Genomic DNA, 26,961 nt, shown 5'->3' with positions numbered 1-26,961 from the left:
GTGCAAATAAGGGGTTTCTAGTTTGTCTATTTTTGGTCGTTGCCTCCACTACACCCCTTGTTTGACTGAAGCTGTGTTTCAGGCTTTGAGCATCTCCCAAGGCAAACATTGACTGCCCTGCTCCTGTGAAAGTCTGCAGAGAGGGCCTAACTAGTTTCAAATAAACAAGCAACTCCCCTTCCCCACTTCCCCTCCTCTTGCTAACAACCCCGACTAGACACACACGCACACAGTGCACATGCATGCTCTCTCACACATGCATATACATGTGCACACATAGACAAACACACACACACATATATACACACATATTCAAGCACATACACGTGTGTATTCACACGCATGCTCTCTCACACATACACCGGTGCACATAAATGTGCATGCTTCCTCTCCCACTCTCTCACAAACATACACAGACTCACACCCTTCCCACAACGCAGCAAAGCCACCTGGAGCCCCGGCCAGTGTGTGATGCGTTTTGCCTCCGTCTGCACTTCCGCACTTCCGGGCTCCACCCAACCTGAAACTGCTGGGTGCAGCCCGAGCACCAGTGACAGCCCTGGTTGTCACATGGCCTCTTGAGTAACCCAGGTCTCCAGTCAAAGCCACTGGAGTAGGGGGACCCACAGAGATCTTAGGTACTCATGAGAGCCATGGAAAATCATCTGCACGCACACTGCTAAGGAGTCAAAGGCCATAGAAGTGTAAGTAGTGGGTCATTTAATCTTAGGAGTTTTAGTTTCTGTCCGGTTCTTTGTTCAATAAATTGAACAAGCAATGTTCAATTATGTTGTCTCAGTGGACACAGGTGTTTGCCAGGAAGCTTAAAGTCAATGGCAATATGGCTGGCCGGACTAAGAAAGACAAGAGGGCTGGTCACATGGGCAGATGCAGAAGTATGAGTCCAAGTTTGGGGAATATACTAGGAGCTGCTGACCGCTGGCCCTTTGTTGAGCCAAGGAGGCTGAGAGAGGCCACGAACGGCCTGAGGTTCCGGCAGCCCTGGCTGGCCACTTAACGGTCATTGTCAAGAACTGCAGGCTGGGCTCCAGGCCTTATGCCCCTCTGTTGCCGGGCAAATTACTCACATCCTCCTTTTATTTTTCTGCTTGTATCAATAGTATATGCTTAGTATTAAAGAATTTAAGAAATATATACAACTACAAGGAAGAAAGTCAAGGTCACAGGAAGTCTTATAATCCAAAGTAAAACAGTATTTACCATTTAGAAAACTTGGGGGGGCACTGCTTTGCATTAGCACACACACAGTTTTTTAAGTCCGCTGGTTTTTTTTATTGTTCTTGTTGTTTTGCCTTACACCACACCTCTGTTTTGTACTCTCCCTTCCTCTAACAATAATCACAGTAAACAACTTGATGTTCATCCTCCCCAGCCTCTTTCTGTGTAATATGCAAACATATCTACACGCCTGAATAGAGGTTTCTTTTTATTTGGTGTTTGCAAATATGGGATTCCCTCATGCACCTCTTTGGGTGTTGCTTTTCTCATGTAACAACAGGGTAGTGAAATTCCTCTTGACCTCACTGGTGAAGATCCAGCACGTTTTTTTAGTAGTTGTATGAGAGATTTGTAGAGTGTAGATTTATTCAACAAGTCTTTAAATGCTGGGCAGTTACATTGTTGCTTTTTCTTTGGGATTTTTTTTCAGGGGAGGAGATTGTTTTTCCAATTATTACTACAACAAACATTTTCATCTCTCACATATGTCTATACAACGATGTTTTATTAACCTGAGATAGTCCAGAGTGAGACTGAAAATCAAAAGGTATGTGTGCTTTTTTATTTTAACAGAATTTAAAAGATTGCCCTTTAAAAGAATTTAAAAGATTGCTTCTTCCAATAATATTTCATGTTTTGTCTAATAAATATTTATTAAGCCCACACTCTGTGCCAGACATTGGTTTAGCAATTTGGATTCTGCAATGAATAAAACAAAGATTCCAGCCCTCATAGAAGATTAGTCCCAGAAACAGAGTGCAAAGGAACAAATGAAACAATAATTATAATAAACACTTTACTCTTTGGATTTGTGTTGCACTAACTTCCTATTTCTTATCTTTACACATTTTTCTATTGAATGAATTATATGCTGCAATATACTTCTTGTCAAAATTTTGTGAGCTTTGTATGTATTAGGAATAGACATTTATGTGATGCTTTGCAATCTCTTACCCAATCTATTGCTTATCTACGGACTTCATGAGTAGTTTCTTACACCATTTAATATTTTTAATATTTATGAATTTGTACTTTTTTTTATTCTCTCCTCACTTCTGGCTATTTTATCTTTGTTAGTAGTTGTCTCCAAACTCTGGGTTATATACACAGTTTCTTACATTTTTTTAATTACATTTTTGTTTTTTATTTTTTTCAGTCATACACCTAGAATTTATTTTTTAATATCATGTGAGGTAGGGGTTCAATTTTATTTTCCTTAAGGTAAATAGCCATCTTCCTAATACCAATTATTAAAATAAACTATCCATTTTCTACTGAATTAAAATGCTTTATTTTTCACATATGCAGTTCCTGTATTTACCAAAATCTGTTTGTATGTTTTTTTATTCTGCTCTGATGATTGTTGTGTACTTTTATCATTCCAATTTCATGCTGTTTTGATTACAGTCTTCTATTTCATAATTATAAAGCTAGGTTAAGACTTAATTTAGTCATGTAAAGCTTCAGATGATTTTATCCAATTACAAATTATAATTTTAATTAAAAGAACATCCAATTTATATTAGGAACAAGAAAACATCACAATCAAAAAAGAGAACAGAGTATAATAATTACAAGACAATGCTACATAAAACTATGGCAACACATTGGAAAATGTAGATGAAATTAAAGATCTCCTATAAATCATATAAATCATCAAAATGGCACAAGGAGGAGAAAAAATGGGAATAGATCATTCCTATACAGGAAATTGGAAATGTGTTTAAGAGTTACTATTTGAAAGGGCCCCAGACACAGATAGCTTCCCAACTGAGTTCTATTTAGCCCGTGAAGAACAGATAAACCCAGTGTTATGAAACCCCTCAAGGCCATAGGAAAAAAAAAGAGAGAGCTCCTCAATATCTGTTACAAAGCCAGGGCACCTTAATGCTAATGCCTCATAGACAAATCTCCCTTGGGAATATAGACACTCATTCTAAATAAAATATTAGCAAATAGGGCTGAATGTGATGGTCCACACCTGCAATCCCAGTACTTCGGGAGGCTGAGGTGGGCAGGTCACTTGAGCTCTGGAGTTTGAGACCAGCCTGCATGACATGACAAAACCGTGTCTCTACCAAAAAAACAAAAAATTTAGTAGGGCATGGTAGCACATGCCTGTCATCCCAGCTACTTGGGAGGCTGAGTTGGGAGGTTCACCTTAGCCCGGGAGGCAGAGGTTGCAGTGAGCCAAGATTAGGCCATGGCACTCCAGCCTAGGCAACAGAGTGAGTTCTTTAAAGTGTCGTTCTTTAAAACTGTAAATTATTACGTGTTCTGTATGCAAGGCATACTTAAAAAAACATTCTTGTGAGTTTTTTTTGCTTCTGTGGCTTGCTGTCCTATATCCAAATTTATTATAGTGTTTTCTTTTTCAAGGTGGGTTTGAGGAGCAATGACATGAGGAATGTGCTTTCAACTCTCTGGAAGAAATGCATGACTGTGTTTCACTTAATCGAAGACACCACTGATAGGAAGGCTAGCATTTAATTTATGTATCACTAAAAGAGAAAAAACATGCCGCTACTAATTATACTGCAAAGCATCCTCCATTGTGAGACACCTCCCAGTTCAGAGATATTGAAACGTGAAAAAAGGTCCATCTTAGAACTGATGAAATATGGTGTGTACATCCAAAGGAAATCACCACTAACAACACGCCCTTCCGACACGCGTGGGGACTTGGGTGCTTCCTCTCTATGATGTGTGCACCTTGGGAAAGAGCCCAATGCAAGCGCAGGAGTGCAGTGGTCTCAGGTCAGACTGGACTGCAGAGCTGGCTCTCACGGGCCAGTTGTTTGACTCTGAGCAAGCTCCTTAACATATAAATAGCAGCTCCTGGAATGAGGATGGTGACAACATGGTGGTGTTGATGGTGTCAAAAGGGCCTGCCCCGCATCTGCCGTCCTAAAATTCTTTACCAAAGAAAAAAACCTGACCACTTCTTCCCCCCTTTAAGAAGACTCCTGGTGTTACTGTGAGGCTGCAGCTGGGCCTCGATGCCTGTGCTATCAATCTGTCCTAAATGTATAGAGTGTCTCACCCAAAAATCTGAGTGGGAGAGAACCTTAGTCATCTTCCAACAAAGCCCCTCCTGTTTACCAAAGAGCTAATGGGTAGGAGAGAAAATGTCACTTTCTCAAGTGACACAGCCAGTGACAAAATGAAGACTAAACCCAGAGCCCCAGACACGTTGGTGGGCTCTTTCTAGAGCACCACGTGGCCTCCTGCTCAGGCTCCTGTCCCCTGAGGACTGGGATCCATTCCAGTGGTTTCTGGTGGTTGCCTCCGGCCAGATGATTTCTGTGTCTTAAATGCAGTGCTTTCTGCTCTATGGGCCCCCGAAAAAACATGGACACACATTTAGCTCACCCACCCGCTTCTACCCACGTTCTGACTTTGAGGTCTTTGCTGCACCCACTTCCGCCTACCTTTCTAACCAGCCTACCGGAAGGGGCCAGGGATCCCCTCTGTGCAGAGGATCTGAGGCCCCACTCTCTCATGTCCTCCGTCTGCTGTGTGCCTCCGACAGGATGGGGCTGGTGAGCAGCAAAAAGCCGGACAAGGAAAAGCCGATCAAGGAGAAGGACCACGGCCAATGGAGCCCCGTGAAGGTCAGCGCCGAAGACAAGGATCCCCCGCCACTGCCACCCCTGGTGAGTGATTGCCCACCACCCACCAAGAGCAGGTTACTTACTTCTCCTATGCCTTAATGTCCACATCTTTAAAATGGGTATAGCAAAAGTGCCTTCCTGATAGGGATGTAACGATCTGCAATGTATAAGCAGGTGTGCCCTGCAATATAATACGCACAGGACCCGGCCTGGTTAGCTCCCAGTAATTCTTAGCGAGAGCTCCTTTCTCAAGGGCAGCCTTGAAGAGAAAAAGAAATGTAAAAAGGTCAGCTTGGGGAGAGGGTGCCATAAGGAAGGATCCGGGTATCTAGATGCAGCTACTACCTCTCTTCTCCCCAGCAGCTCCTGGAGACCCTTGTCCCCTAGTGGCATTGCCGCTGGCATTCCAAAGAGCCTGCTTTCCTGGGATAAACATCATGAAACAGGAGGGTGCCTGTCCTCACCTCCGGAGCAGCCTCTCAAGTTTTCCTGGAATCCCATGGGCATTTTAAATGAGGAAAACTTTCCAAAGGAAAAAAAAAGTGAAATTTCAAGTGAAAAGGTCTTATTGCTGGGGAGTGCATTTTCCTAGTAGTGCAGTTTGATTTGTTTATAAAACAGTTAGTGCCCTTTGATGGCTACAGCATGTCTGAAGATACTTTTTGTTGTTGTTGTTTTTGTTTTTGTTTTTGAGGCAGAGTCTTGCTCTGCTGCCCAGGCTGGAGTGCAGTGGTGGGACCTTGGCTCACTGCAACCTTTGCCTCCTAGATTCAAGTGATTCTCGTGCCTCAGCCTCCAGAGTAGCTGGAATTACAGGCACACATGCCACCACACCTGGCTAATTTTTGTATTTTTAGTAGAGAGAGTTTCACCATGTTGGCTAGATTGGTCTCGAACTCCTGACCTCAGGAGATCCACCTGGCTTGGCCTCCCAAAGTGGTGGGATTACAGGTTTGAGCAACCGTGCCTGGCCTGAAGATGCATTTTTAGATGATTCTTTGTGCTCCCCCACTCCCTGACCAGTGACCCCCTTTTGGTTTGGGGCAGTTGGGAGCCTTGCCTCAACCCCCCTCTCCTGTGCTGTCTGCATGTCCACGTGGTCATCTCTTTATCCTAACAGGGACCTGATGGGGAGACGGGGATTACTAATCCCACTTCCTAGATGAACCCAGTCATTTAATTATCTGTGTCCCAGTTTAGCGCCGGGCTCAGCGCAGAACCACAAGCTGTTTATTGAATAAATAATTGATCAAATGGGGAAACTTGGACTTAGACTGATTGAGTAATTCCCCCAAAATTATATGATAATAAGTAGTAGCACCTGGAATTTTTTTAACTGAAAAGAGTCACATAATACATATATGGAAAAAATTCATAATTACTCATTATTCCACAATGTAGAGTCACCAGAGTTGCCTCGAGACCCTTCTTCTGTGTGTTCTTTATTTCATGTGTTCCTATTTTTAATAGAAACATACATGCCTATCATTTTGCAAAATGCCACTTCAAAATTTGTTCAATAAACATGGAATTAAGAAAAGAATATTTACAACATATGTTGGGTTGAAAATACAGCAAAACGCACATTTGTATAGCCACCTTCCAACTTCAGACACAGAAAGAGACTCATTCCTTTGAATGTCCCTCCTCCCTCCCCTGTTTGTACCCTTCACCCCAGGCCCCAATACCCAGGATCTGTTTATCATTCCTTAGCTTTGCTTTTTAATATTATCACATATGTAGTACCCCTGAACAATATTTAGTTTCATTATTCATGTTGTAAACTTTAAATCAACTACATGAAACCGCACATATGCTTCTGAGACTGGAGTTGTGGCTCCGTGTTATGCATGTAAAATATATCGACGTTGATGCACTTGGCTGTAGCTCATTAATTTTATTGCATGAGTATACTGTAATTTGTTTATTCTTCTGTCACGTCCACGTTTTAAAATTGTTTATGTATTGGCCGGGCATGATGGCTCACGCCTGCAATCCCAGCACTTCGGGAGGCCAAGGTGGGTGGATCACTTGAGGCCAGGAGTTCAAGATCAGCCTGGCCAACATGGTGAAAACCTGTCTCTACTAAAAATACAAAAATTAGCTGGGCATGATGGCAGGCACGTGTAATCCCAGCTACCTGGGAGGCTGAGGCACCAGAATTGCTTCAACCCAGGAGGCGGAGGGTGCAGTGATCCGAGATTGCGCCACTGCACTCCAGCCTGGGCGACAGGGGGAGACTCCATCTCAAAAAACAATTGTTTATGTATTCTTATTTTTGCTAGGAGCACTCTTGTACACATTCCCTGGTACACATGCACAAAAGTTTCTCTACAGGATATATACCTACAAAGATGTTTGTCGAGTTTTGGGGAAATATGCTTTTTAAATATTTTTTCTTGTCAACAAAATACCCGTTTGCAGTTTGATCTTGTAATGGTAGAGCCAGGACGTTAAGCCCAAGCGGCTGGGCTTTCCCTCATTGTCTGCAGCTGCCTCTTATCCACATTGGAGCATACCCCAGTGCGGTCAGGGCGAAGGCAGCAGAGGGCGGGGATCTGTCTGAGGGTGGTGCTGGTCCCTGTGTGCAGCATATCCCTGAGCCCCCACAGGCAGCTGCCTCTCCTCCTACAGTAGGTCCCCGGAGATACCCTGGCTGCCCCGCTCGGCAGTCTCATCCCCCCGGCCCCACCCACGCAGCAGGGACTGAAATAACCCAAGCGTGTGTTTTCTGCCCAAGGTTGTCTTCAACCATCTTACTCCTCCACCGCCCGATGAACACCCGGATGAAGGTAAGAAGGGTAGTCTGGGAAGCTGAGGCTCCACAGTTCTCTCCCCTAGGTCGCAGCTTTGTGGAGTTGGAACAAGGACGAGTCGGGAGCAGCTTGAGGGCTGGAGAAGAGAAAACGGGGAAGCTGAGAGAGGCCCCGGCTCTGTGCCCCTTGGGGGGGTCTCTTCAGGAACCAAGAACAAGTTTTTTTAGTATGCCTGAGCCTGGGTGGGACTTTTAAAAAATGAAAGACTTTACAAACTGTAAACAAGAACAAAAACAAGAGTCCCAGGGAAGACACACAGCATCATCAAACCCAAGTTTTCGAAGATGCTAACTCCCAAATGCAAAGGACTGGGCCAGTGCCTCAGGGCCGTCGCCTCCAGCCCCAGTCTGCTCCATGTGGAGGGCACCTTCTGGTTTCCCACTCCCAGCCACTTAAAAAGTCCCGCTGCTGACCACCTAACCACCCACACTGCCTCCCTAGTCCCCAGATTCCACTTTTTTTTTGAGACAGAGTCTCGCTCTTGTCACCCAGGCTGGAGTGCAGTGACCCAACCTCAGCTCACTGCAACTTCCGCCTCCCAGGTTCAAGTGATTCTCCTGCCTCAGCCTCCCGAGTACCTGGGATTACAGGTGCACACAACCACACTGGGCTAATTTTTATATTTTTGGTAGAGACGGGGGTTTCACCATGTTGGCCAGATTGGTCTCGAACTCCTGACCTCAGGTGATTCGCCCACCTCAGCCTCCCAAAGTGCTGGGATTACAGGCATGAGCCACTGTGCCTGGCCCCCAGACTCCACTTGTGCTGTGGTGGGCTGGCCTGCTGGGTACTGTAGGGAATGAGCTCGGCCTTTTTGGGCCAGAGGCTCCACCCTTGGGGACTCCCAAGAGGGTGGTCTCATTCAAAGTGACTTCCCGCGGCCTTCTCATCATCCAGGTCCAACAGCTCGGGGAAGGGCTGCTTCGGCCAGCCCGGGCCCCACCCATTAACCTGCTTGCAGCATGTGCACTGGGCATTCAGCACACAGAGCCCAGCTCTGTCCCAGGAATGGCGAAGGGGTGACAACAGGTAGATGTGACCTCTTCCCTGGAAAAGTTCAGAATCTGTCACACTTGTAAGCAGAACTTGAATCTTAAAACTTCAGGGAACCACTGTCACCTATTCTCACCCCCTCTTTCCTGCTGAGAAGAAGTGACCAGCCCAAGGTCACAACACTCAGCTCAGTGACAGAGCGGAGCCCCCTCACCCGGGGAAGCTAAGCACTCTTCAGGTGACCTTCACCAGGTGGGTCCTGTGGCTCCCAGAGCTGTGCAGACAGCCCTTGTCACAGCAGTGCTCACTTGAAGACGGTGCTCCAAGCTCCCAAGCCCTCTTCCTGCCTTCCATCCAGGGCCCACCAGCAAGTCGGGGCCCCGGCAGGGTCACTGGCAGCCACAGACAGTGTGGCCGGGGCTCTGGGCACAGACAGTGGAGAGGCCAGGGCTCCAGCTGCCATGTGGCAAGACCACCCCTACTGGGGATACAGGCAGGCGGGGCAGAGGAGGAAAAGGGCAAGAGGAGGCTTACGGGCCTCTGCGGCCAGCTGTAGAATAAGAAGATGAGGACTCCCAGCACTAGGTCCTAATGTGGGCCTGAGGCCACTAGCAGCCCAGCAGTGGCTGCCTCCCTGTGGCTGACCTCTGGCCATCAGCTTCCTCACGCATGCCTGTCCAGGTCATAGGGCTTCTTAGTGGGTCCAGAAAGGAGGACAGGAAGGGCTCTAGGGGGCAGCTCATCCCTGGTGGGGTCACAGGGCTGGGGGTGGGGGCCTGTGCTGGGTGAGAACATCATTTCCAGCGTGGGGAAGCAGAAGCCTGTCCTCCTTGGTAGCCAGGCTCACCCCAGCCCCACCTTCCTGCTCGTGGGCCTGAATAGTGGTCATCTCTCCCTTGTTCATTTCAGATGAGCATTTCGTGGTGGCTCTGTATGACTACGCCGCCATGAATGACCGGGACCTGCAGATGCTGAAGGGGGAGAAGCTACAGGTCCTGAAGGGGTGAGGTTCCAGGACGCCATCCCCTGTCCCTGCAGGACCCCCCTCCCCCACATCTCTCCTTTCTCCACCCACCACATCCTCCATGGCTGACCCCCGAAATCTTCTCCATTGCCCTGCCTCCAGCCCTGGCCCCTAGCATTTTCTTGAACTTGGCCCTTTTGTCTTCCTCTCCAAAGTCTTTCTGGTGAAGTGGTTTCCATTCACAACCTGCTGCTCATCCTTCAAAGCCCACATTGCATGTCACCACCTCCATGCAGCCCTCCTGACTCTTTTGGGCATGTGAACCTTGTCCTTTATGCAGGCTGGTCTGACTGTTCCATGACAGCCTTGCATTTAAGCCAGTTATGTCCGTATTTGTCTCCTTCTCAAGACAGGAGCCCACACTGATTACACACACCAGTCCCGCTTTAGCTCATTTCCCATGTCCTTCTCAGAAACTCCTTCTAGGTCAGCTCTCTCTCAGTGGCCAGGCTTGTCCTATGGAGCTCTGAGGGTCTGATTTGGTGCTTGAAGTTCTGCAATGGCCTTGAGCCAAGCTCACGAAAGTCCTGACTGCTGATTCTATACAGGCCACCTCAACCATGTTTTTCTCAAGCCTGTCCCCAGTCACTCACCAAGCTCCGAACACGTCCCATTCATCAAGAGGAAGGCTGCTGGATGGATCCTTGTGCCCTCTTGGCTGGTCAGGCTGTGTAGATAAGCTCTTCCCCCTAGAACTTGCCCAGATAGCCACTGTACCACTGAGCAATAGGCACAAGCCCCTTCCTGCCTGCCGTACTGTCTACCTCTGCGGATTCTCTGCCCTCCAGCGAGAGATGACTTTTGAAGACGCCTGGGAGCTGCCCAGTGATGGGCTTACAGGGGCCATGATCTCATCTCTGTTTCCCCTGCTCCCATTAGAACTGGAGACTGGTGGCTGGCCAAGTCACTCGTCACGGGAAGAGAAGGCTATGTGCCCAGCAACTTTGTGGCCCGAGTGGAGAGCCTGGAAGTAGAAAGGTAGGTGGGCACGGGAACCCGCCTCGAGCCAAGATGCAGTCACTGTTTCTGGTCCTTGGACTGCTAGGCAGGGCAGGGCCAGAATGGGACTGACCAGGGAGCCTGCAGGCACTGGCAAAGAGGGGACAGGAAATGAGCTCTGCTGGGAAAGGCCTCTCTGCTGGCTCCAGACGACATTCAGACCGCTGTGTGACACTGAGCAAGCCGCTCTTCCCGGCTAAACAAGAGCGGTTCTTCTGGCTTCCCTGGATGCAACCGTCCCCAGTGTCTGATGGCCTCGAAGGCTACCGGGGAGGCACTGTGACCAGCAACCCCTCCCCTATAGCCTCCATGGGCAGGACTCAGGGCTCAGCCCTCGGAGCCTCCCAGGAGGGTGGCCTTGTTCAGAACTGACTAACATGAAAGCAAGATCCTCCAGCCCCCTCATCCCTTGTGTCCCCATGGCACTGGGAATGTTGGACTCGGCCAGCCAGAGCCCACACAAATCTGCCCACAGGTACTAGTTCTGCCTGAGTTCAGAGGCCCAGCAACGAGTCTTCTCTGGGCACTGTGGGCCCCGCTTCTTTTCCTGGGACAGTGTGGGGAACCGTGGGGCTCTCCTACACAGAACAACCCCATACTGAAGAGGACATACTGGGGTCCCTGCTCAGAGAATCTCGGCAGTTTGCCTAATTCAGATCTCAGACCGCAAGGATGAGGCCCGTGCCCGTGATATGCAGCTGTGTTTTGGGGAGAGCGATCAGGTGCATTTTTCCAAAGCAAAATTAACAAAGGTCAACCAACTAGTGTTCTTGTTTCTTTCTAGGAAAACAGTGAGTCCAGGGCTGACAGGAAGCGGAACTGGAAGGGCAGCGGGGCAGAGGGCACTGACTCCACCACGGTGCGAGGAGCAGAAGCTCAGGGCTGACTGGGAGCAGAAATGCTAGATTTTTATTTCTTAGGGACAGGCAGTACAGGAGGGAGGCTCAGTGGGAATACTCTGAGGAGCAGGGTCACTCTGAGGTTCACCTGTTCCTGCCATTTTCCAGGTGGTTCTTTAGATCACTGGGCCGGAAGGAGGCCGAGAGGCAGCTTCTTGCTCCAATCAACAAGGCCGGCTCCTTTCTTATCAGAGAGAGTGAAACCAACAAAGGTAGACTTGGTGACCTGGCCTGCCTTCCTTGCCCTGCGCGTCCTGGGAAGGCCCCTCCAGAGGCCTGGCCCTGGAGTGAGAGGGGAAGGGGTGACTGCCAGGAGAACCAGCAGCTTCTGGGCCTGTGTCCCTCCCAATTCAGGCCCTGCCCGGGAGTTGACATCAGGGCTGTCCACACAAACAGTCCTCCCTGTCCAGGCTGCAAACCACCCGGGCATGGGAAGCCGGGTGGATGGGGGTGGTCCCACACCAGACTAGCCCTCCTGCCCAGTCAGCAGGAGCACCGAGGCCAGTGGGGGCCGGGGAAGGGGGAACCCTGAGCCCTCAACCACCAGCCTCTTTGGAATCAAGGATTAGGGGGAGCTCAAAGAATCCTTCAAGATCATCTCAGCCAGAGGCTGCAGGTAGCATACGTTAGGAAGTGGCCTGTGCCGTGACGTAAGAGTAGGGGGTGGTGAATCTGGGGAGCCCACGCCAGTCTAGACACTCATGAGTTCAAATCCACTGACTGAGCAAAACAGCTGCTATCACCCTCAGGGGTTTTCTCTCTTTCTCTGTCATTTGGCTTTCTTTCCTTCTTAATGTTATTTGGTGTAAAATATAAAACACATATAAAGCTTGCATGAAGTATGACTGCGTAATTCTAAATTATATAGGGTAATAATAAACAAATACCTGTGCAATCACAGCCAAGAGAAAGAGCATCCCAGACCACCAGAAACTCCTCACTCCCCCACCTGGGCTCTTTCCTGATTCAACCCCCACCCCCAAGCGCTACCTGCTGTCCTGACTTGGATGGAAATCCTTCCTTGCTTTTCTCTATGGTTTTGCCACCAGGTCTTGTCTGTTTTTTTCAGCTTTATGCAGATAGAATCACTGTTTTTGTTTCTGTGTGTCTTGCTCCTGTCACTCAGCAGTGTTTGTGGGATTGTGTGTTAGTCTCCTGGGCTGCCGTAAGAAAGTGGCACAGACTGGGTGGCTGCCACCACAGAAGCTTATTATCTCACAGCTCTGGAGGTTGGAAGTCCAAGACCAAAGTGTGAGCAGCGTTGGCACCTCCTGAGAGCCCTCTCCTTGGCTTGCCGACGGCTGTCTTCTCTGTGTCCTCACGTGGCCGTCCTCCATGCGTGTCTGTGTCCTAATCTCTTCCTATGAGGAAACCTGTCAGTTTGGATTAGGGCCCATCCATATGACCTCATTTTAACTTAATCACCCCTTTAAAGGCTTTGTCTCCACACATAGCCACATTCTCAGGACTGAGGGTCAGGACTTCAACATAGGAATTGGGAGCACACACAATTCAGCCCCTAACAGATTCATTCATGTGGTTGAGGATGGTAAGCCTGTTTATGTTCATTGCTATACAGAATCCCAGGTATGACTGTTCCAGAGTCAAGTTAGCCATTCTCATGTTGTGGGCATTGAGTTGTTTCCAGTTTGGGGCCGTTAATGCATGTGTTGCACCAAACCCTATTATGGTCCCTGGTGCTCACTGGCCACTAGCTTTTCATCTGTAAGATACTAATCCATTTGACAGATGAGGAAAGGGAGCCCCTGAAACAGGAAGTGACTTGCCGGAGGCGAACAGTAAGCATCAGAGCCCAAAGCACCAGTGACCACATCATCTAAGAGGCTGAGAGGCTTCCCAAGCTCTACAATGTGGCAAGCTAGGGTGACCCAGGACTTCCCATGCAGTATGAAGAATGCTTTGCCCATCAGGAAGCTGTCCAAAGGGACCAGCTACAGCCTTGTGGCCAATTTTAACTGGAGAGGAGATGGTGACAGTGACATCAGAGGAGGAAAGGGAGAGAGAGTGGCTGCAATATGAGTCTGGTTCCCTGTGGTTGAGGCGATGAGAATGGACAGAGGTGTCACCTGCTGGGAGCACCCTTGGGCTGTCCCTTGGTTCCATCTGTGGCTCAAGAACAGCAGCCAGAGAGTGGAAACCCAGAGTCTGAAAAGCTGTCATAGTACCCTGTGACTTTCTGGGGACATCATGAGGCCTTGGTGCCCCACAAAGGGGCAGGACCAGGTTGGGGAGCATGAGAGGTGCATTGGAAAGCTGGGGTGCTCTGTGCAGGATTTCTTGGAATATACCAATGAATGCATATACATGAATATACATACACATAGATACATTTTATATTTATATTCATATTGGATATTGTCACTATTCCATTTTTGTGGCAGAGCACCTCTGTACAAGAAACAATTTGGGAATCACTGGAGATGACACAAGTGTTTTATTGTTGTTCCAGACATTTCAAACATACATAGAAGTAGAGAAAATAGTTTAGTGGAACTCCTGGTACCCAACAGCCAGCTTCAACAATTATCAAGTGAGCCAGTCTTGTTTGATCTGTATCCCCCGCTCCACCCCTATTCTTTCGAAGCAAATCCCAAACATCATGTCATGTCACCCTGGAAATGATATTTCAACCATTGCCTATTACTAAGGTGAAAGCCCCCCCGCCCCCCACGCAGTCTGGTGTGGAGGAAGAAGGAGTTCTCTGGCACCTTTCCCTGTCCATGTCCACCCCAGGAAGCCAGTCCAAGCTGGGAACTGGCCAGATGGGACCAGGGCTGCAGGACTGTTCAACCGTCATCACCCCACCACACGCACATACACATGTGTACACATGCACACACATGCACATACGCATAAATGCACACATATACACACATGTGCATACACAGGCATGTGTGCACACATATACACATGCACACACATACACATGTCCACACATGCACATATGCACACACACACACACATGCACACGAGACATACGCACACATGTATACCTGTGCACATATGCACAGATGCAATGCACACGTGTGCAACACATGTACACACCTTAGACATACATATGCACACACACACAACTCCAAAGCAAGACCCCTCTGCTTCTGGGAGCCACAGCAGTGAATGCAAGACAGAGACGGAAGCAGGGGAGTGAGTTCTACCCCTCGTGGCCTCCGGGGTGTCCCTGAGCCTCTCAAGCCTCAGTTTACTGGTGTCTATGTTAGGACAGACTAGTTTCACAGCCCAAAGTCAGGTGGTCCTTCAGTGCTGAGAAATCTTCATCTCAGAGCCAGGCCCTGCCTGCCCAGAGCAGTCCAGACATACCACAGAGACAGGGGATCCAGGTTTTGTGAAACTGAAGCTGATAGGATCTGAGGTCGTCTTTACAAAGGACACCAAACTGTCGGAAGCCGTCAGGGACAGGGCCTTACAGCAGCCAGGCAAGTGAGGGACCTAAAGCACCAGCTTGGGCAGCGTCACTGCATGGTGAGCGGGCTCCTGGGCTCATTGCCCGAGGCACCTGACACAAGGGCAGCCTACAAAATGGAGAGAAAAGCCCTTGATGAATGAACTCCCTAAGGCCAGGCTCGGGTTCCTTAGAGACTAGGGGCACAGCTGCACCCGGGCAGGGTCGGGGAGACAGTTTGCAGCGTCTGGGCTGAGGCTGGGGTGGAGGTGTGGAGAGGCTGCGGCAACAGCAAGGCGTACGCCTCTGGGCGTCCTTTTGCAAGCAGGTGATGAGAGAGGCACATTGGCTGAGGGAAACTGGAGGTAGAAGGGGGTTGAGGCAGGGGAATTGATAGGAGAGGAAAGAGCCTTAAGTCAATCACGACCGCGGAAAACCAAGCGTCGACACAGAGAACGAGGGGTCCGTGCCTGACCCCTGGCGGTTAGGCGTGGTACTGCTCGTGGTAGGCGCGGACTCACTTGAGTCGGCTCTCTTGATAATTGTTGAAGCTGGCTCACTTGATAACTTGATAATTGTTGAAGCTGGCTGTTGGGGAACAGGGAGCCCCCCCAGCCTGCCGCGAACTCTTCTGGGCCCCAGCGTCCCCATCTCCCAAATGGGTAAGGGGCAGGGTGAGGTCATGCTACCCAGGTTGCTGGACAGACGCATTTTATGAAAACATCAAGTTCATGGAAAAGCTTTTCTTACCTGGAAACTCTTACCTTCTAAGTTGTCCTTAACCCTTGACATCTGCTACCACTTGCCTGCGGGAAAACATTAACCGGGAAGACAAAATAACAGGTGTATGTAACAGGCAGCAAATGACTGAACAGAGCCCCTGGGAATAGCTTATTACGCTGTCCGCCATGGACATGGGTACTTGCAGCTGTGATTGGCTATCTGCTTGTAGGAGTAAGAGATACCCTCTTTAGCCAGAAAATAAAGCCCCTAGTCCCTCCAACGAGACTAGAGTTCTCAATAGTCCATGGCAAAGCATCCCCGAGTGACCAGGTGCCCAAGTGGGGACCTATATGATTGCTGAGAAACTGTCCTGCCTGCCGCAGGGCTCTGATTCCCTGGCTGAGTTTTCGGGGACAGTGGGGGGATGTCAAGGTCAGAGTCAGATGGAACTCACAGGGGAGGCTTCTGAAAGGGTGGAGGTTGAGAGGCAGGGAAAGGGAACTTGTGGAGGGAGTGGTGACAGTGAAGAACAGAATTGGGGAACTTTTTTCAAAGCTTTAAAATGAGACCCAAATCCCAGTCCCGTTTTTTGTCTTTGTGCCTTACTTCTCGTGCGTGTGTCTCCATGAACCCTCCAGGTGCCTTCTCCCTGTCTGTGAAGGACGTCACCACCCAGGGGGAGCTGATCAAGCACTATAAGATCCGCTCCCTGGACGAAGGGGGCTACTACATCTCCCCCCGGATCACCTTCCCCTCGCTCCAGGCCCTGGTGCAGCACTATTCTAGTAAGAGGGGGCGTGCAATGGGGGCAGGGACTTGTCCCAAGAGCCCCTGGATCTCTCGCTAAGATTCCCAATTGTGTGAGCCATTGGTGCCACCTTGAGGGATGGAAAGATTATCCCAAAGTTAGACCTAAGGAGGTAGCAACGCTGAGCACCGGGAATTGGTGGCCCTAATTCTCTCTCCTGGCTCAGCAGGGAACCCCTTAGAGAGTAGCAAGCATTTTCAGTCTTAGAGTGAGCGGGTCGATTTTAGAGATAGCATGCCCTGCTTCGCGCAAATGAAGAGAAAGAGTTGAGTGTGTGTGCATGTGCAGGCGTGTGCACACATCCATGCAGGGGGGTGGGGTGGCTGGGGAGTGAGGGGCCAGCTAGGAATGATACCGCTCCCAAGGTAGAGCCTGGCTGCTCTGGTAACCCCCAGCCCCGTCTTTTCTTCCCTAATGCAGAGAAGGGGGATGGTCTCTGCCAGAGGCTGACCCTGCCCTGTGTGAGCCTGGCCCCGCAGAACCCCTGGGCCCAAGATGAATGGGAAATCCCTCGGCAGTCTCTCAAGCTGGTCAGGAAACTCGGGTCTGGACAATTCGGCGAAGTCTGGATGGGTGAGTGTGCACACGTGGGAGCCTTTCTCCCCCCATTCCACCTGCACCGCATCCTCAGTCCAGGTTCAGTATTTTCATAGCATGTCATCCCTCCCCCAGAAGTCTTGAGAGGGAGCGAGGACAGAGGCAGGGACACCCATTTTACAGAGGAGGCAGTGGAGGTACAGAGCTGCGTTGTAACAGCTGGGGCCGCTTATGATGGTGGCAGAGCAGGAACAGAATCCAGCTCACCCAGCCCCCAAGTCGCTCCCTCCTGCGTTCTCTGCCTGAAGCTGGCTTTGACATGGAGCTGCAGTGGTGAGTTAGCTCCCCTTAGCTTTTCATCACCCAGATGGAAACAGGAGGTTAAATGTGATAAGCCATGATGTTCCAGAGCCTGAGTGCACACCGAAGGCAGCCGCGGGACTTTGGCCAAGTCACTGAAGCTCCAGGCCTGGTGTCCTCCCATTTCCATTGCTGCTGACACCTGCCCCTTTTCCCCCCGCCCACCGGGATATAAAACTCGTGTTCCGTTTTATTCCTGGACTGGTCCATGAGTCCTCCCTTACCTGGGGCTGATGCCCAAGGTGCCTTTGGCAGGAGCTGCACCCAGGTCCCTGCCAAGGCCCATGTCCTCTAGAAAGGCAAGTAGAGTTGTCTTTTGCCCTTCAGGGGACTTCATGGAGTGCAGGGAGAGTGTGGAGATACAGGTAGTTCAAGGAGTGGGACAGGACCGCCCTGGGGCTTCAGAAGGAGGGAAGGAGACCCCCATGCCTTGTCCTCCTGCCCAGTGTACCCCAGGCTGTGTGCTTATTTCCACCAAGGAGCCATTGTGTGATGGAAGAGACTCATTATGTAGGGGAGGGGTGGGGGAAGGAGGCAGGTTCCGTGCAGGACAGAAAGACACACGCCCTGGGTGTGAGGCAAATAGGCGAAATGCCCCCCAGGCAGGGTACATTCCTCCACTGCCTGAGGCCCCATATAGAAGGGACCTGGGACACAAGGTAGGCCCCACACAACCATGGGCTCTGGAACTGCATGTTCCAGCTCTGGCACCTGGAATGGGGTGGCACCTGGGCACTTACCCCGATTTTGGTTAAGGGATCACCTTCGAGCAAGCTCTCTGTCTTCTGACCGGCTTCCTCACTGCCCCGGGCTCAGGTTACTACAAAAACAACATGAAGGTGGCCATTAAGACGCTGAAGGAGGGAACCATGTCTCCAGAAGCCTTCCTGGGCGAGGCCAACGTGATGAAGGCTCTGCAGCACGAGCGGCTGGTCCGACTCTACGCAGTAGTCACCAAGGAGCCCATCTACATTGTCACCGAGTACATGGCCAGAGGTGGTGCCCCCCGCAGAGCTGCACCCTCAGAGCGAGGCGGGAGGGCCGGGCTTAGTAGGAGGAGGAGGGTCCGCTGCGGTGGGTTCACCAGGCCAGGGGGTCCTGCAGATCTAGGGCATGGCGCGGTGTGGGGGCGGGGAAGGACGGAGGGAGGGAGGGTGAGAAACAGGAGGGTGAAGTGGTTCTGACAGAGCCATGTTCTCAGCCCAGGAGCAGTTCAGACAGCATTTCTGGAGTGCGTCTTCTGTGCCTAGCACTCTTTGATACCTGCTGGGAGGGACAGAGCATTGCAAAGTCAAACAAGCACCAGGCCAGGCGTGCAGAGACAGTACGAGATCTAGGTCTCCTGCTTCCTGGTCATGCAACCATTTACAGCTGTGTGAATATTTTACAAGGATGGCCAGAGAGGTTGGGCTTGATGGCCTCTGAGGTCCATGGCATGGCCAAGTTCTCATGGCACTTTCTCTCCCCTCCTATGACCCTGACCACACACTGCACCTACGGGACCCTAACATGCCCATGTTGATACGGCTCCCTAACAACGGTCACCAAGGGGGCCCCGGTCAGAGGCTGTGCTGGGGGTGCCTCTAGCCTGCCCCTAGGGCAAGCATCCATCCCTCCCAGCTTTCTGATTCCAGGGGGAGCTGCATTTGTCCCCTGCAGCAAACCTGGGGGACAGCTCTCTCCATTCTGGTGCTTTCTTGCTGATGTCTGGTCCTCAGATGCAGAGGGTGTCTGCCAGCAGGGATCAAGGGAGTGAGGCCGACACGGGGGGAAAGACAAGAAGGGGCATGAAACTTCGGGTCAGAACTGGGGTCCCACTCCCAGCTCCCGGCTGGGTGACTTCAGACAGGTCCCTGCACCTGGCGGAAACCTAACTTCTGGGCAACTGCTGGTATATTGGCTGCCTCCTGGGGTGCTGAGACTGGCATTTTGTAAAGTGGAAGGCACTCGGCAGCAGTGGGTAGATCCTTCCTGAAACACCGAGAGATCTGAGGGCACAAAATGCCACTTCCCGCCCCCAGTGGGGAGCCACTCACACCAGAGAGAGGCTGGCACCACCAGGGGTGGGTCACTTTGCAGAAGGGCACTTGCAACTTCTCTTTTCTTAGGATGCCTGCTGGATTTCCTGAAGACAGATGAAGGGAGCAGATTGTCACTCCCAAGGCTGATTGACATGTCGGCGCAGGTTGGTGAAGTACCAGGTGCAGAGGAGGGGCGGCATGTGCCACCTTCTGTCCACAATGGCCGCCCGTGCCTTACCACCCCATCCTCTCCTCAGCCAGCAGGATAAGTCGGGGTACGGAAGGCCACCTTCCTCTAGGCAGATATCCCCAAGGTCACCCACTGCAGTTGGACTTGCAAACCCTGGCCACTGTGCCTCCTGCCCCACGCAGCTGCCAGGGAGCCCAGGGAATGGAGCCTTAGGCCCAGGCAGCTGTGTTGGAATGAGGCTATTCTGTTCCGAAGGAAGAGAGGGCGAATGGACGTCATGGGAAACACATAGAGTTAGCGAGAGTTCCATTGAACCCGGCAGGCAAGTGTGTTCTGTTGTGACCTCATCTCCTCCTTAGGTGATGCCCACAGACATCTCCTGTAGGACATCCCATCCCAGGGGCCCTCAGCCTTTGCACAGCCCTGGCGTCGACCTCAGGCTGATGGGCAGGCCTGAGCTACACACAGGTGCCAGGGACATGACTTCTCTGAGCCCTGGAGGACAGCCCCAGCTTCTGCCACCAGGGAATTGCGAGCGCTGGACCTCCTCGGCTACCCTGGACTGGTCCTCAGTGTCCCTCACGTTCACATGCAGAACCTTCTGGACTCCGTGAGGTGAAGAACAGAGTGGAGAGGAGGGTTTTAGCTGAGAGCTCTAGCTGGCAGGAAGCACATCTGGTGGCCCTGTTAAAACTGGAACTCTCAGCAGAAAAGTTTTGGTCTGTGGTCAGCCTGTGAGGCACACACGTGCGTGTACACACACACACACACACAGCTGCCACTGAAAGGAAACCCTCCCACCCACCGCCCACATCAGCCCTCCCCCCTCGCCCAGCCTTACCCAGTAGTGCCGCTGCAGGAACTGATGCCACAACGCCTTTTTCCGCTGAGGTGGGCAGAGAGCCATCTGGGCAGGCTGGTTTTGGAAAACGAGTGCTGGTAACTGGCTTCAAACCCTAGGGCAGTGATAAGCCTGCCCACTGCTGCTGCTTCCTTTCCCCTTCCTTCTCTCACCCTCTGCTGTCTCCTATTCAATCCCCACTACACCCCCTTGGGAAATCTTGTGTGACCCAGGGGCAAAGGATGTGAAAAGCCATTTGAGTTTAATACCTGGATGTAGCCACAGAGTTGGGGGTGAGGACCCAGAAAATGAGAACCTCCCAGAAGGGCAGCCTCTAACCACATGCTGACCATGCCAATGGCTCTCCAGACACACATGTACACACACACACACTCTCACACACACATAAACTCACACAGACTCACACACAAACACACAGACTCACACACACACACAAATATACACACAAACACATAGGCTCACACAGACACACAAACTCACACACAGACACACAGACTCACACACAGACACAGACCCACACAGACTCACAAATACAGACTCAGACTCACAAACTCACACAAACACACAAACTCACAAACACACAAACTCACAAACACACAAACACACAGACATACAAACTCACACACAAACACACAAACTCACACACACATGAGCAGACACACACCTGGCCCTTCTGGGTTCTTCTTACTCCAAAGGAAGCAATGCAAAGTCCCACCAGACCTTTCCTCCAAGGCCAGATCTGGCCAACCCCACAAGAACCCTGCAATCACAATCCCTTGGGCCCCACTTTGCAGCCAGATGCCACTGGTTCCCATGCCCCATGCCTCGCCACCACTCTGCCTCCTCTGCCCAGGAAGCCTGGAACTCTTCCCACCTGGCAGAATCCTTATCATCATCCATGGCTCAAGTGTAATGTCATTTCTATGACGGTTTCCCTGGACAAGAAACTACTAGAGAGCCCTTAGCTCGGGTGTTCCCGGAAGCACTGTTCTTGCTAAGCAGATCTGGGCAGCTTCTTCTTGAAAGCAGATCTGGGCCCTACTCAACATTTTTTTATATATATTTCTGGTACTGCTCAATAAATATTAGTTATCAGAACGAGTACTGTTAGATGCTACCCAGATATATTTAGTACTCAGTTTTATATTCCCCATAGTCCCATACTAGTAAATGTGTATTGATTGAATGGTGTAGCAAGGGGATGGATGGATGGATGGTTGGGTCGCGGGGTGGGTGGGTGGATGGATGCATGGATGGATGAATGGGTGGATGGATGGATGCGTGGATGGATGGATGGGTGGATGGATGGATGGATGAATGAATGCATAGATGGATGAATACATGGATGGCTGGGTGGGTGGATGGATGGATGGATGCATGGATGCATGGATGGATGGATACATGGATGGATGCATGGATGTGTGGATGGATGGGTGGATGCATGGATGGATGGATACATGGTTGGATGCATGGATGTGTGGATGGATGGATGGGCGGGTGGATGGATGGATGCATAGGTGGATGGATGCATGGATGGATGGACGGATGCATGGATGGATGGGTGGGGGGCGGGTGGATGGATAGATGGATGGATGGATGGATGCATGGATGCATGGATGGATGGATGGATGCATGCATGGATGGATGGATGGGTGGGGGGATGGATGGATGGATGGATGGATGGATGGATAGATGGATGCATGGATGGATGTGTGGATGGATGGGTGGGTGGGTGGATGCATGGATGCATGGATGGATGCATACATGGATGGATGCACGGATGTGTGGATGGATGGATGGGCGGGTGGATGGATGGATGGATGGGTGCATGGATCGATGGATGGATTCATAGATAAACCAACGAAATGCAAGCAGAAGGAGAAGTGGAATCAATTCTAGTTCTGGCTTCTTGAAGTCGCATGTCTGAAGAGGTAAATGGGGTCTCTGCTTTCTGCCTCAGTTTCTTCATCCATTGATTGGGTGAATAAAACCTTAGTTTCCTCAGCTAAAAGGCACCGAGCAGCACTAGCTGCTATCCCTGGCCCAGGCTGGTGATCGGGGGGGAGAGACGAGGCTCTTCTTCTTCACAGCCTCTGCCCACCTGGATCTGCCAGTTCTCCCTGGGTGCCCCCATGGGGCAGGCGCTGGGTGAGGTCCTCGGTCAAAAATCACCTTGTCTAATGCTTGCCTCAACCCCCTGCCCTGGAGACCACATCCCTCACGTTCCAGGTCAGGACTGTGGCCCCTCGGGGAGATTAAGCAGCTTGCTAGAGGTCAGCGACTCCAGCCGAGGGCCCCCAGCTCCAGGAGCTGTGCTTCCAGCCAGCCAGGGAGAGCTGCCTGTCCCTGCCTCCTGCACCCCCTCCCCCTCCTTCCTTACCCTTTCTTCTCCCTCCCTCTCCTTTTCTCCTGCCTGTGTTCATCTATCTTCAATCTCTGCAGACCCTTGGACACAGCTGTGTGGAGGGAGAACGAGGAGGGGGAGGGGCACAGGTAGCCCTTGTGTCTCTGATGCCCATGTTGCTGCGCTGCCGTTCTGGGCTTCGAGGAGAGGAGTTTATTCGGCTGAGGAGCAACACAGCCATCTTTCTACTCTGTCCAAGAAACAGCTCCTTCCCCAGCAGCCCACAGGGGCTGTGCAGGGGACAGTGTGGGCTCGGTCCTGGCGTGGAGGCCCCCAGGCTGTCCTTCACCGTGTGCCTGTTCCCTCAGATTGCTGAAGGGATGGCATACATCGAGCGCATGAATTCCATCCACCGCGACCTGCGGGCGGCCAACATCCTGGTGTCTGAGGCCTTGTGCTGCAAAATTGCTGATTTTGGCTTGGCTCGAATCATCGACAGTGAATACACAGCCCAAGAGGGTAAGCACAGCCCCCAACCACAAGGGAAACCTAGGGCCTTGTCTTCCCCAGCTCCCCGAAGCCCCCTTTAACTTCTCCCAGCACAGCCCTAAGGGAAGACACCTGAGGGCTATACGGTTTCTACAACTCTAGATCAGCGTTTCCTTCATTTCCCCAAATGTGTTCAGCAGAATGGTAGGGCCCTGAGACCTCCCATGGAGGAAGAGCTTTAGGATAAGGTAGGTGTGGAGAAACAGCAGTCCCCGCTACTCCCTGTCTTGGAGATTCTCAGTGCATATCAACATATTAAAGGCACTGAGAAGTCCTGCAGCAAAGAAACAGTTTCTGTTTGCCTCACCTAGTGCCTCCCAAACTAATTTGAGCTCCAAATACTTTTTTTTTTTTTTTTTTTGGAGATGGAGTCTCTGTCGCCCAGGCTGGAGTGCAGTGGCACAATCTTGGCTCACTGCAACCTCCGCCTCCTGGGTTCAAGCAATTCTTCTGCCTCAGCCTCCCAAGTAGTTGGGATTACAGGCGTGTGCCACTACAGCTGGCTAATTTTTGTATGTTTAGTAGAGATGGGGTTTCACCATGTTGGCCAGGCTGGTCTCGAACTCCTGAATTTAGGTGATCTGCCTGCCTTGACCTCCCAAAGTGCTGGGATGACAGGCGTAAGCCACGCCCAAATACTATTTTTATATAGCCCCCATTAACCTTCCACGGAATTAGGCTTTCACAGAGCACACTGTGGGAAACACAGCTCTCATGTGCGAGCGGCAAACCAGCCTGTATTAGGGTGTCCATGGAGCACTCTGTTTTATTCTGTGAATATAACTGAGGTGGAAATCTACATCACAAGAGAATCTGAAGTGGTCACGTACATTTATCAAGCTAGCAAGCAGTGTCCGCTGAGCCTACGAGTCAGATGACAAGCAGACAGGATATGGCTTGTTCTCTCGGGAACTTCAGGCTGGCTGGGGAGACCGAGAAATGGAGGCCAGGGGAGGCCGAGAAGTGCCAAGCCCTGAGGTCTGCTCCAAATGCTGGCCGGGGCTGCAGCCATTGAGGTGCTTCACAGGGCAGCCGGATGTGAGTTCTTCCTTATAGGGGCCCTCGGAGGTACAAGTGTCACCATTTCCATTTTGCAGGAAGGGACTAACGGAGGCGCGGGCAGGTTTAAATGGCTTGCCCAGGCCATGTCTCTTTAATTAAACAAGGCCCCTGTAAGGTGAAACAGGCGCCTTCCATCCTACCAGGAAACGTGGTGGCTCCCCATTGAGGCCATCGCTCTCTTTTTAAAGAAACGAAGTGGGTGACTGCGTGGTATTGGTGTCCATGTCGTCTTTCTGTGCTGCAGATGCCGTGTCTGCACGCACCTGGTCATGTGGTAGTAGCTCCCTCGCCATGCCCGGCCGCCCTGCCCTGCGAGGCCCCGCAGTGGGGGTTGCCAGAAGGACAGCAGGAGCGGGGGTAGGGGTGAGGATGGAGGGCAGGGTCCGCCGGCCGTGGCCTCCCAAAGCTTGCATGGCTTTTGCCACAGGGGCCAAGTTCCCCATCAAGTGGACAGCCCCGGAAGCCATCCACTTCGGGGTCTTCACCATCAAAGCAGACGTGTGGTCCTTTGGAGTCCTCCTGATGGAAGTTGTTACTTACGGGCGGGTGCCATACCCAGGTAGGTGGCTCACCCCGCGGCTCTCGCGGCTCCCTGCTTTCCTGGCCGGCCCTGACGGCAGGTCGCCTGTCCTTGGTGCCTGTGGCTGCCCGATTCTTTTCAGAGTGAGTCCTAGGGCGAAGATGGAGACCCAGGCATAGCATCTGGGGTGGAGCTCTGCCCCCTGCATCACTGTTGCTCTGGACCACAGGGCTGTGTCTCCTTCCTCCAGCAGAGGTCAAACGAGTCCCACAAACTGGAATCCAGACAAAGGGCACATCCGAACTCAAGTTTACTCCCAACAGCTTGTTCTCAGTTGAGGGCAGGTTGTGCCTCCCTTGGCATTGCACCCATAGTGGATTCCCCAAAGCCCCTTCCTGTGTGGCCAGAATCGTGGGCAACAGCCCCCAGCCACAATCGAAGGGCTCCGGACGCTTGGCCCCCACAGGTGGGCAGGCTTAGGGTCACCTGCTGCCGTGTGCACCTGGCAGCTGCCCATGAGTGATGGGCTTGGCTGTGCCCCTGGTGGTCACAGGTAATCGAGAGAGGGAGGGTCCCATCCTCAGAGGACCTGCCCCGCACTCAGGAGAAAATCTACAGCCTCATTTCTAGGCGTTCCCCAGGCAATAAAAAGTAAAGGGCTGTTTGGAGACTGGGCGGCCAGGCAACGCAGGCTGGAGAAGTGGTTTGGGACTGTGGGCACTGCTGTCCCCTGCCTGGGCCCACTGTGCCCCGCGGGACGCTCAGGGCCCCCCACCCACTGAGGACCCCCATCCCTCACCCCCGCTCGCGGTCCCCTCTGCCGCAGGGATGAGCAACCCCGAGGTCATCCGCAACCTGGAGCGCGGCTACCGCATGCCGCGCCCCGACACCTGCCCGCCCGAGCTGTACCGCGGCGTCATCGCCGAGTGCTGGCGCAGCCGGCCCGAGGAGCGGCCCACCTTCGAGTTCCTGCAGTCGGTGCTGGAGGACTTCTACACGGCCACCGAGCGGCAGTACGAGCTGCAGCCCTAGCGAGCCGCGCCCGCCTGCGCCCCGTGCCCACCTCTGCGCGGACGACCCCGAACTTTCGGGCCAGCCCAGACGGGCCGCGAAGGCGGGGGGGTCGGCTGTGCCCATTTCTCAGACCCGAAAACCAGTGGGCAGAGGCAGCTTCGCAGGGGGTCCCCGGACGGACTCCTTCACCGACTGTGCACCCTCGGGAGAGTTACGCGACCTCTCTGTGCCGCTTCATTGGTAAAGGGGCTGTAACAGTGACCTCGCACAGTCACCCGGAGTACTAAGTTAGCCCCAATAAGGCGTTCAGGACTAGTAAGCGACTATCATCAAGTAAGGCCCCCGTGCTGGGCCCTGACCAAGGAGTCGCCGCCGCTGGCCGCGTCCCCGCCGCTGCGCCCTGCAGGCACCCCGCCCTGCTCTGCTGCAGAAGCCAGACTGGGTCCCCCGGACGCCAGCAGGGGCAGTCCCAGCATAGGCTGCGCTCCAGCACTGCGGGGCTTTTCCGCAATAAAGTCACGAGCGTTCGAGCTTTTCCGTGTCGTTACCTGTGACAAGCTGGACATCGTGTGCAGGACGAGCACGGGGCGCAGGCGTGGCGCAGCCAGGGAGTCCCGCGTAGTCTGGGCTCCCGGCGGTTGAGCGGGGCCAGCAGGGGGCGCTGTGGCCTCATAAATCCGTGGCTCCGGCCCGCGCCGGCAGCTGCGGGCCGGGAAAAGCCAGGGGCTGACGCTGGGAGCCGGCGCTTTGGGGACGGCTAGGACGAGAGCCCAGCTCCCGAGGCTCCGAGTCTCCAGGCCAGGTGCATAAACAAGGATCTGGTGACGATGGGGCGTAAAAGCGACGAACGTCGGCGGCTCCCACTGCATGGAGGCTCTTCGCTTGGCATGTTTTTGTTTTGTTTTTGATAGATCGATTTATTTTTATTTTTTAGCAGTTGGGTTTACAGAAAAAAAAAAGTGGGAA

General features: G+C 52.0%; 1 protein-coding gene across 16 annotated transcripts in view; it reads left to right on the top strand.

Annotated features, from left to right (window-relative positions):
• Positions 1 to 26,525, top strand: part of BLK (BLK proto-oncogene, Src family tyrosine kinase) — a 68,431-nt gene extending 41,906 nt beyond the window's left edge. The window contains exons 1-16 of one of the 16 annotated variants that reach the window (XM_063613395.1): positions 519 to 704; positions 1,670 to 1,786; positions 3,619 to 3,996; positions 4,772 to 4,895; positions 7,594 to 7,645; positions 9,572 to 9,665; positions 10,566 to 10,664; positions 11,470 to 11,544; positions 11,693 to 11,796; positions 16,367 to 16,513; positions 16,957 to 17,109; positions 18,250 to 18,429; positions 19,542 to 19,618; positions 23,219 to 23,369; positions 24,889 to 25,020; positions 25,808 to 26,525. In XM_063613395.1, the coding sequence (XP_063469465.1) occupies positions 3,968 to 3,996; positions 4,772 to 4,895; positions 7,594 to 7,645; positions 9,572 to 9,665; positions 10,566 to 10,664; positions 11,470 to 11,544; positions 11,693 to 11,796; positions 16,367 to 16,513; positions 16,957 to 17,109; positions 18,250 to 18,429; positions 19,542 to 19,618; positions 23,219 to 23,369; positions 24,889 to 25,020; positions 25,808 to 26,013 (1,623 nt within the window). In that variant the 5' untranslated portion in view covers positions 519 to 704; positions 1,670 to 1,786; positions 3,619 to 3,967 and the 3' untranslated portion in view covers positions 26,014 to 26,525. Of the gene's footprint in view, positions 1 to 518; positions 705 to 1,669; positions 1,787 to 3,618; positions 3,997 to 4,771; positions 4,896 to 7,593; positions 7,646 to 9,571; positions 9,666 to 10,565; positions 10,665 to 11,469; positions 11,545 to 11,692; positions 11,797 to 16,366; positions 16,514 to 16,956; positions 17,110 to 18,249; positions 18,430 to 19,541; positions 19,619 to 20,003; positions 21,608 to 22,948; positions 23,370 to 24,888; positions 25,021 to 25,807 lie in introns of those variants that run through there. The other 15 variants (XM_063613354.1, XM_063613362.1, XM_063613353.1 and 12 more) reach the window with 15 other exon arrangements.
• Positions 26,526 to 26,961: the final 436 nt, after the last annotated feature.

Source organism: Symphalangus syndactylus, chromosome 1 (genome assembly GCF_028878055.3).
Source record: "Symphalangus syndactylus isolate Jambi chromosome 1, NHGRI_mSymSyn1-v2.1_pri, whole genome shotgun sequence".
Classification (NCBI taxonomy): Eukaryota; Metazoa; Chordata; class Mammalia; order Primates; family Hylobatidae; genus Symphalangus; species Symphalangus syndactylus.
Note: the sequence above shows the minus strand (reverse complement) of the source record. Positions and strands in the feature narration are given on the sequence as shown.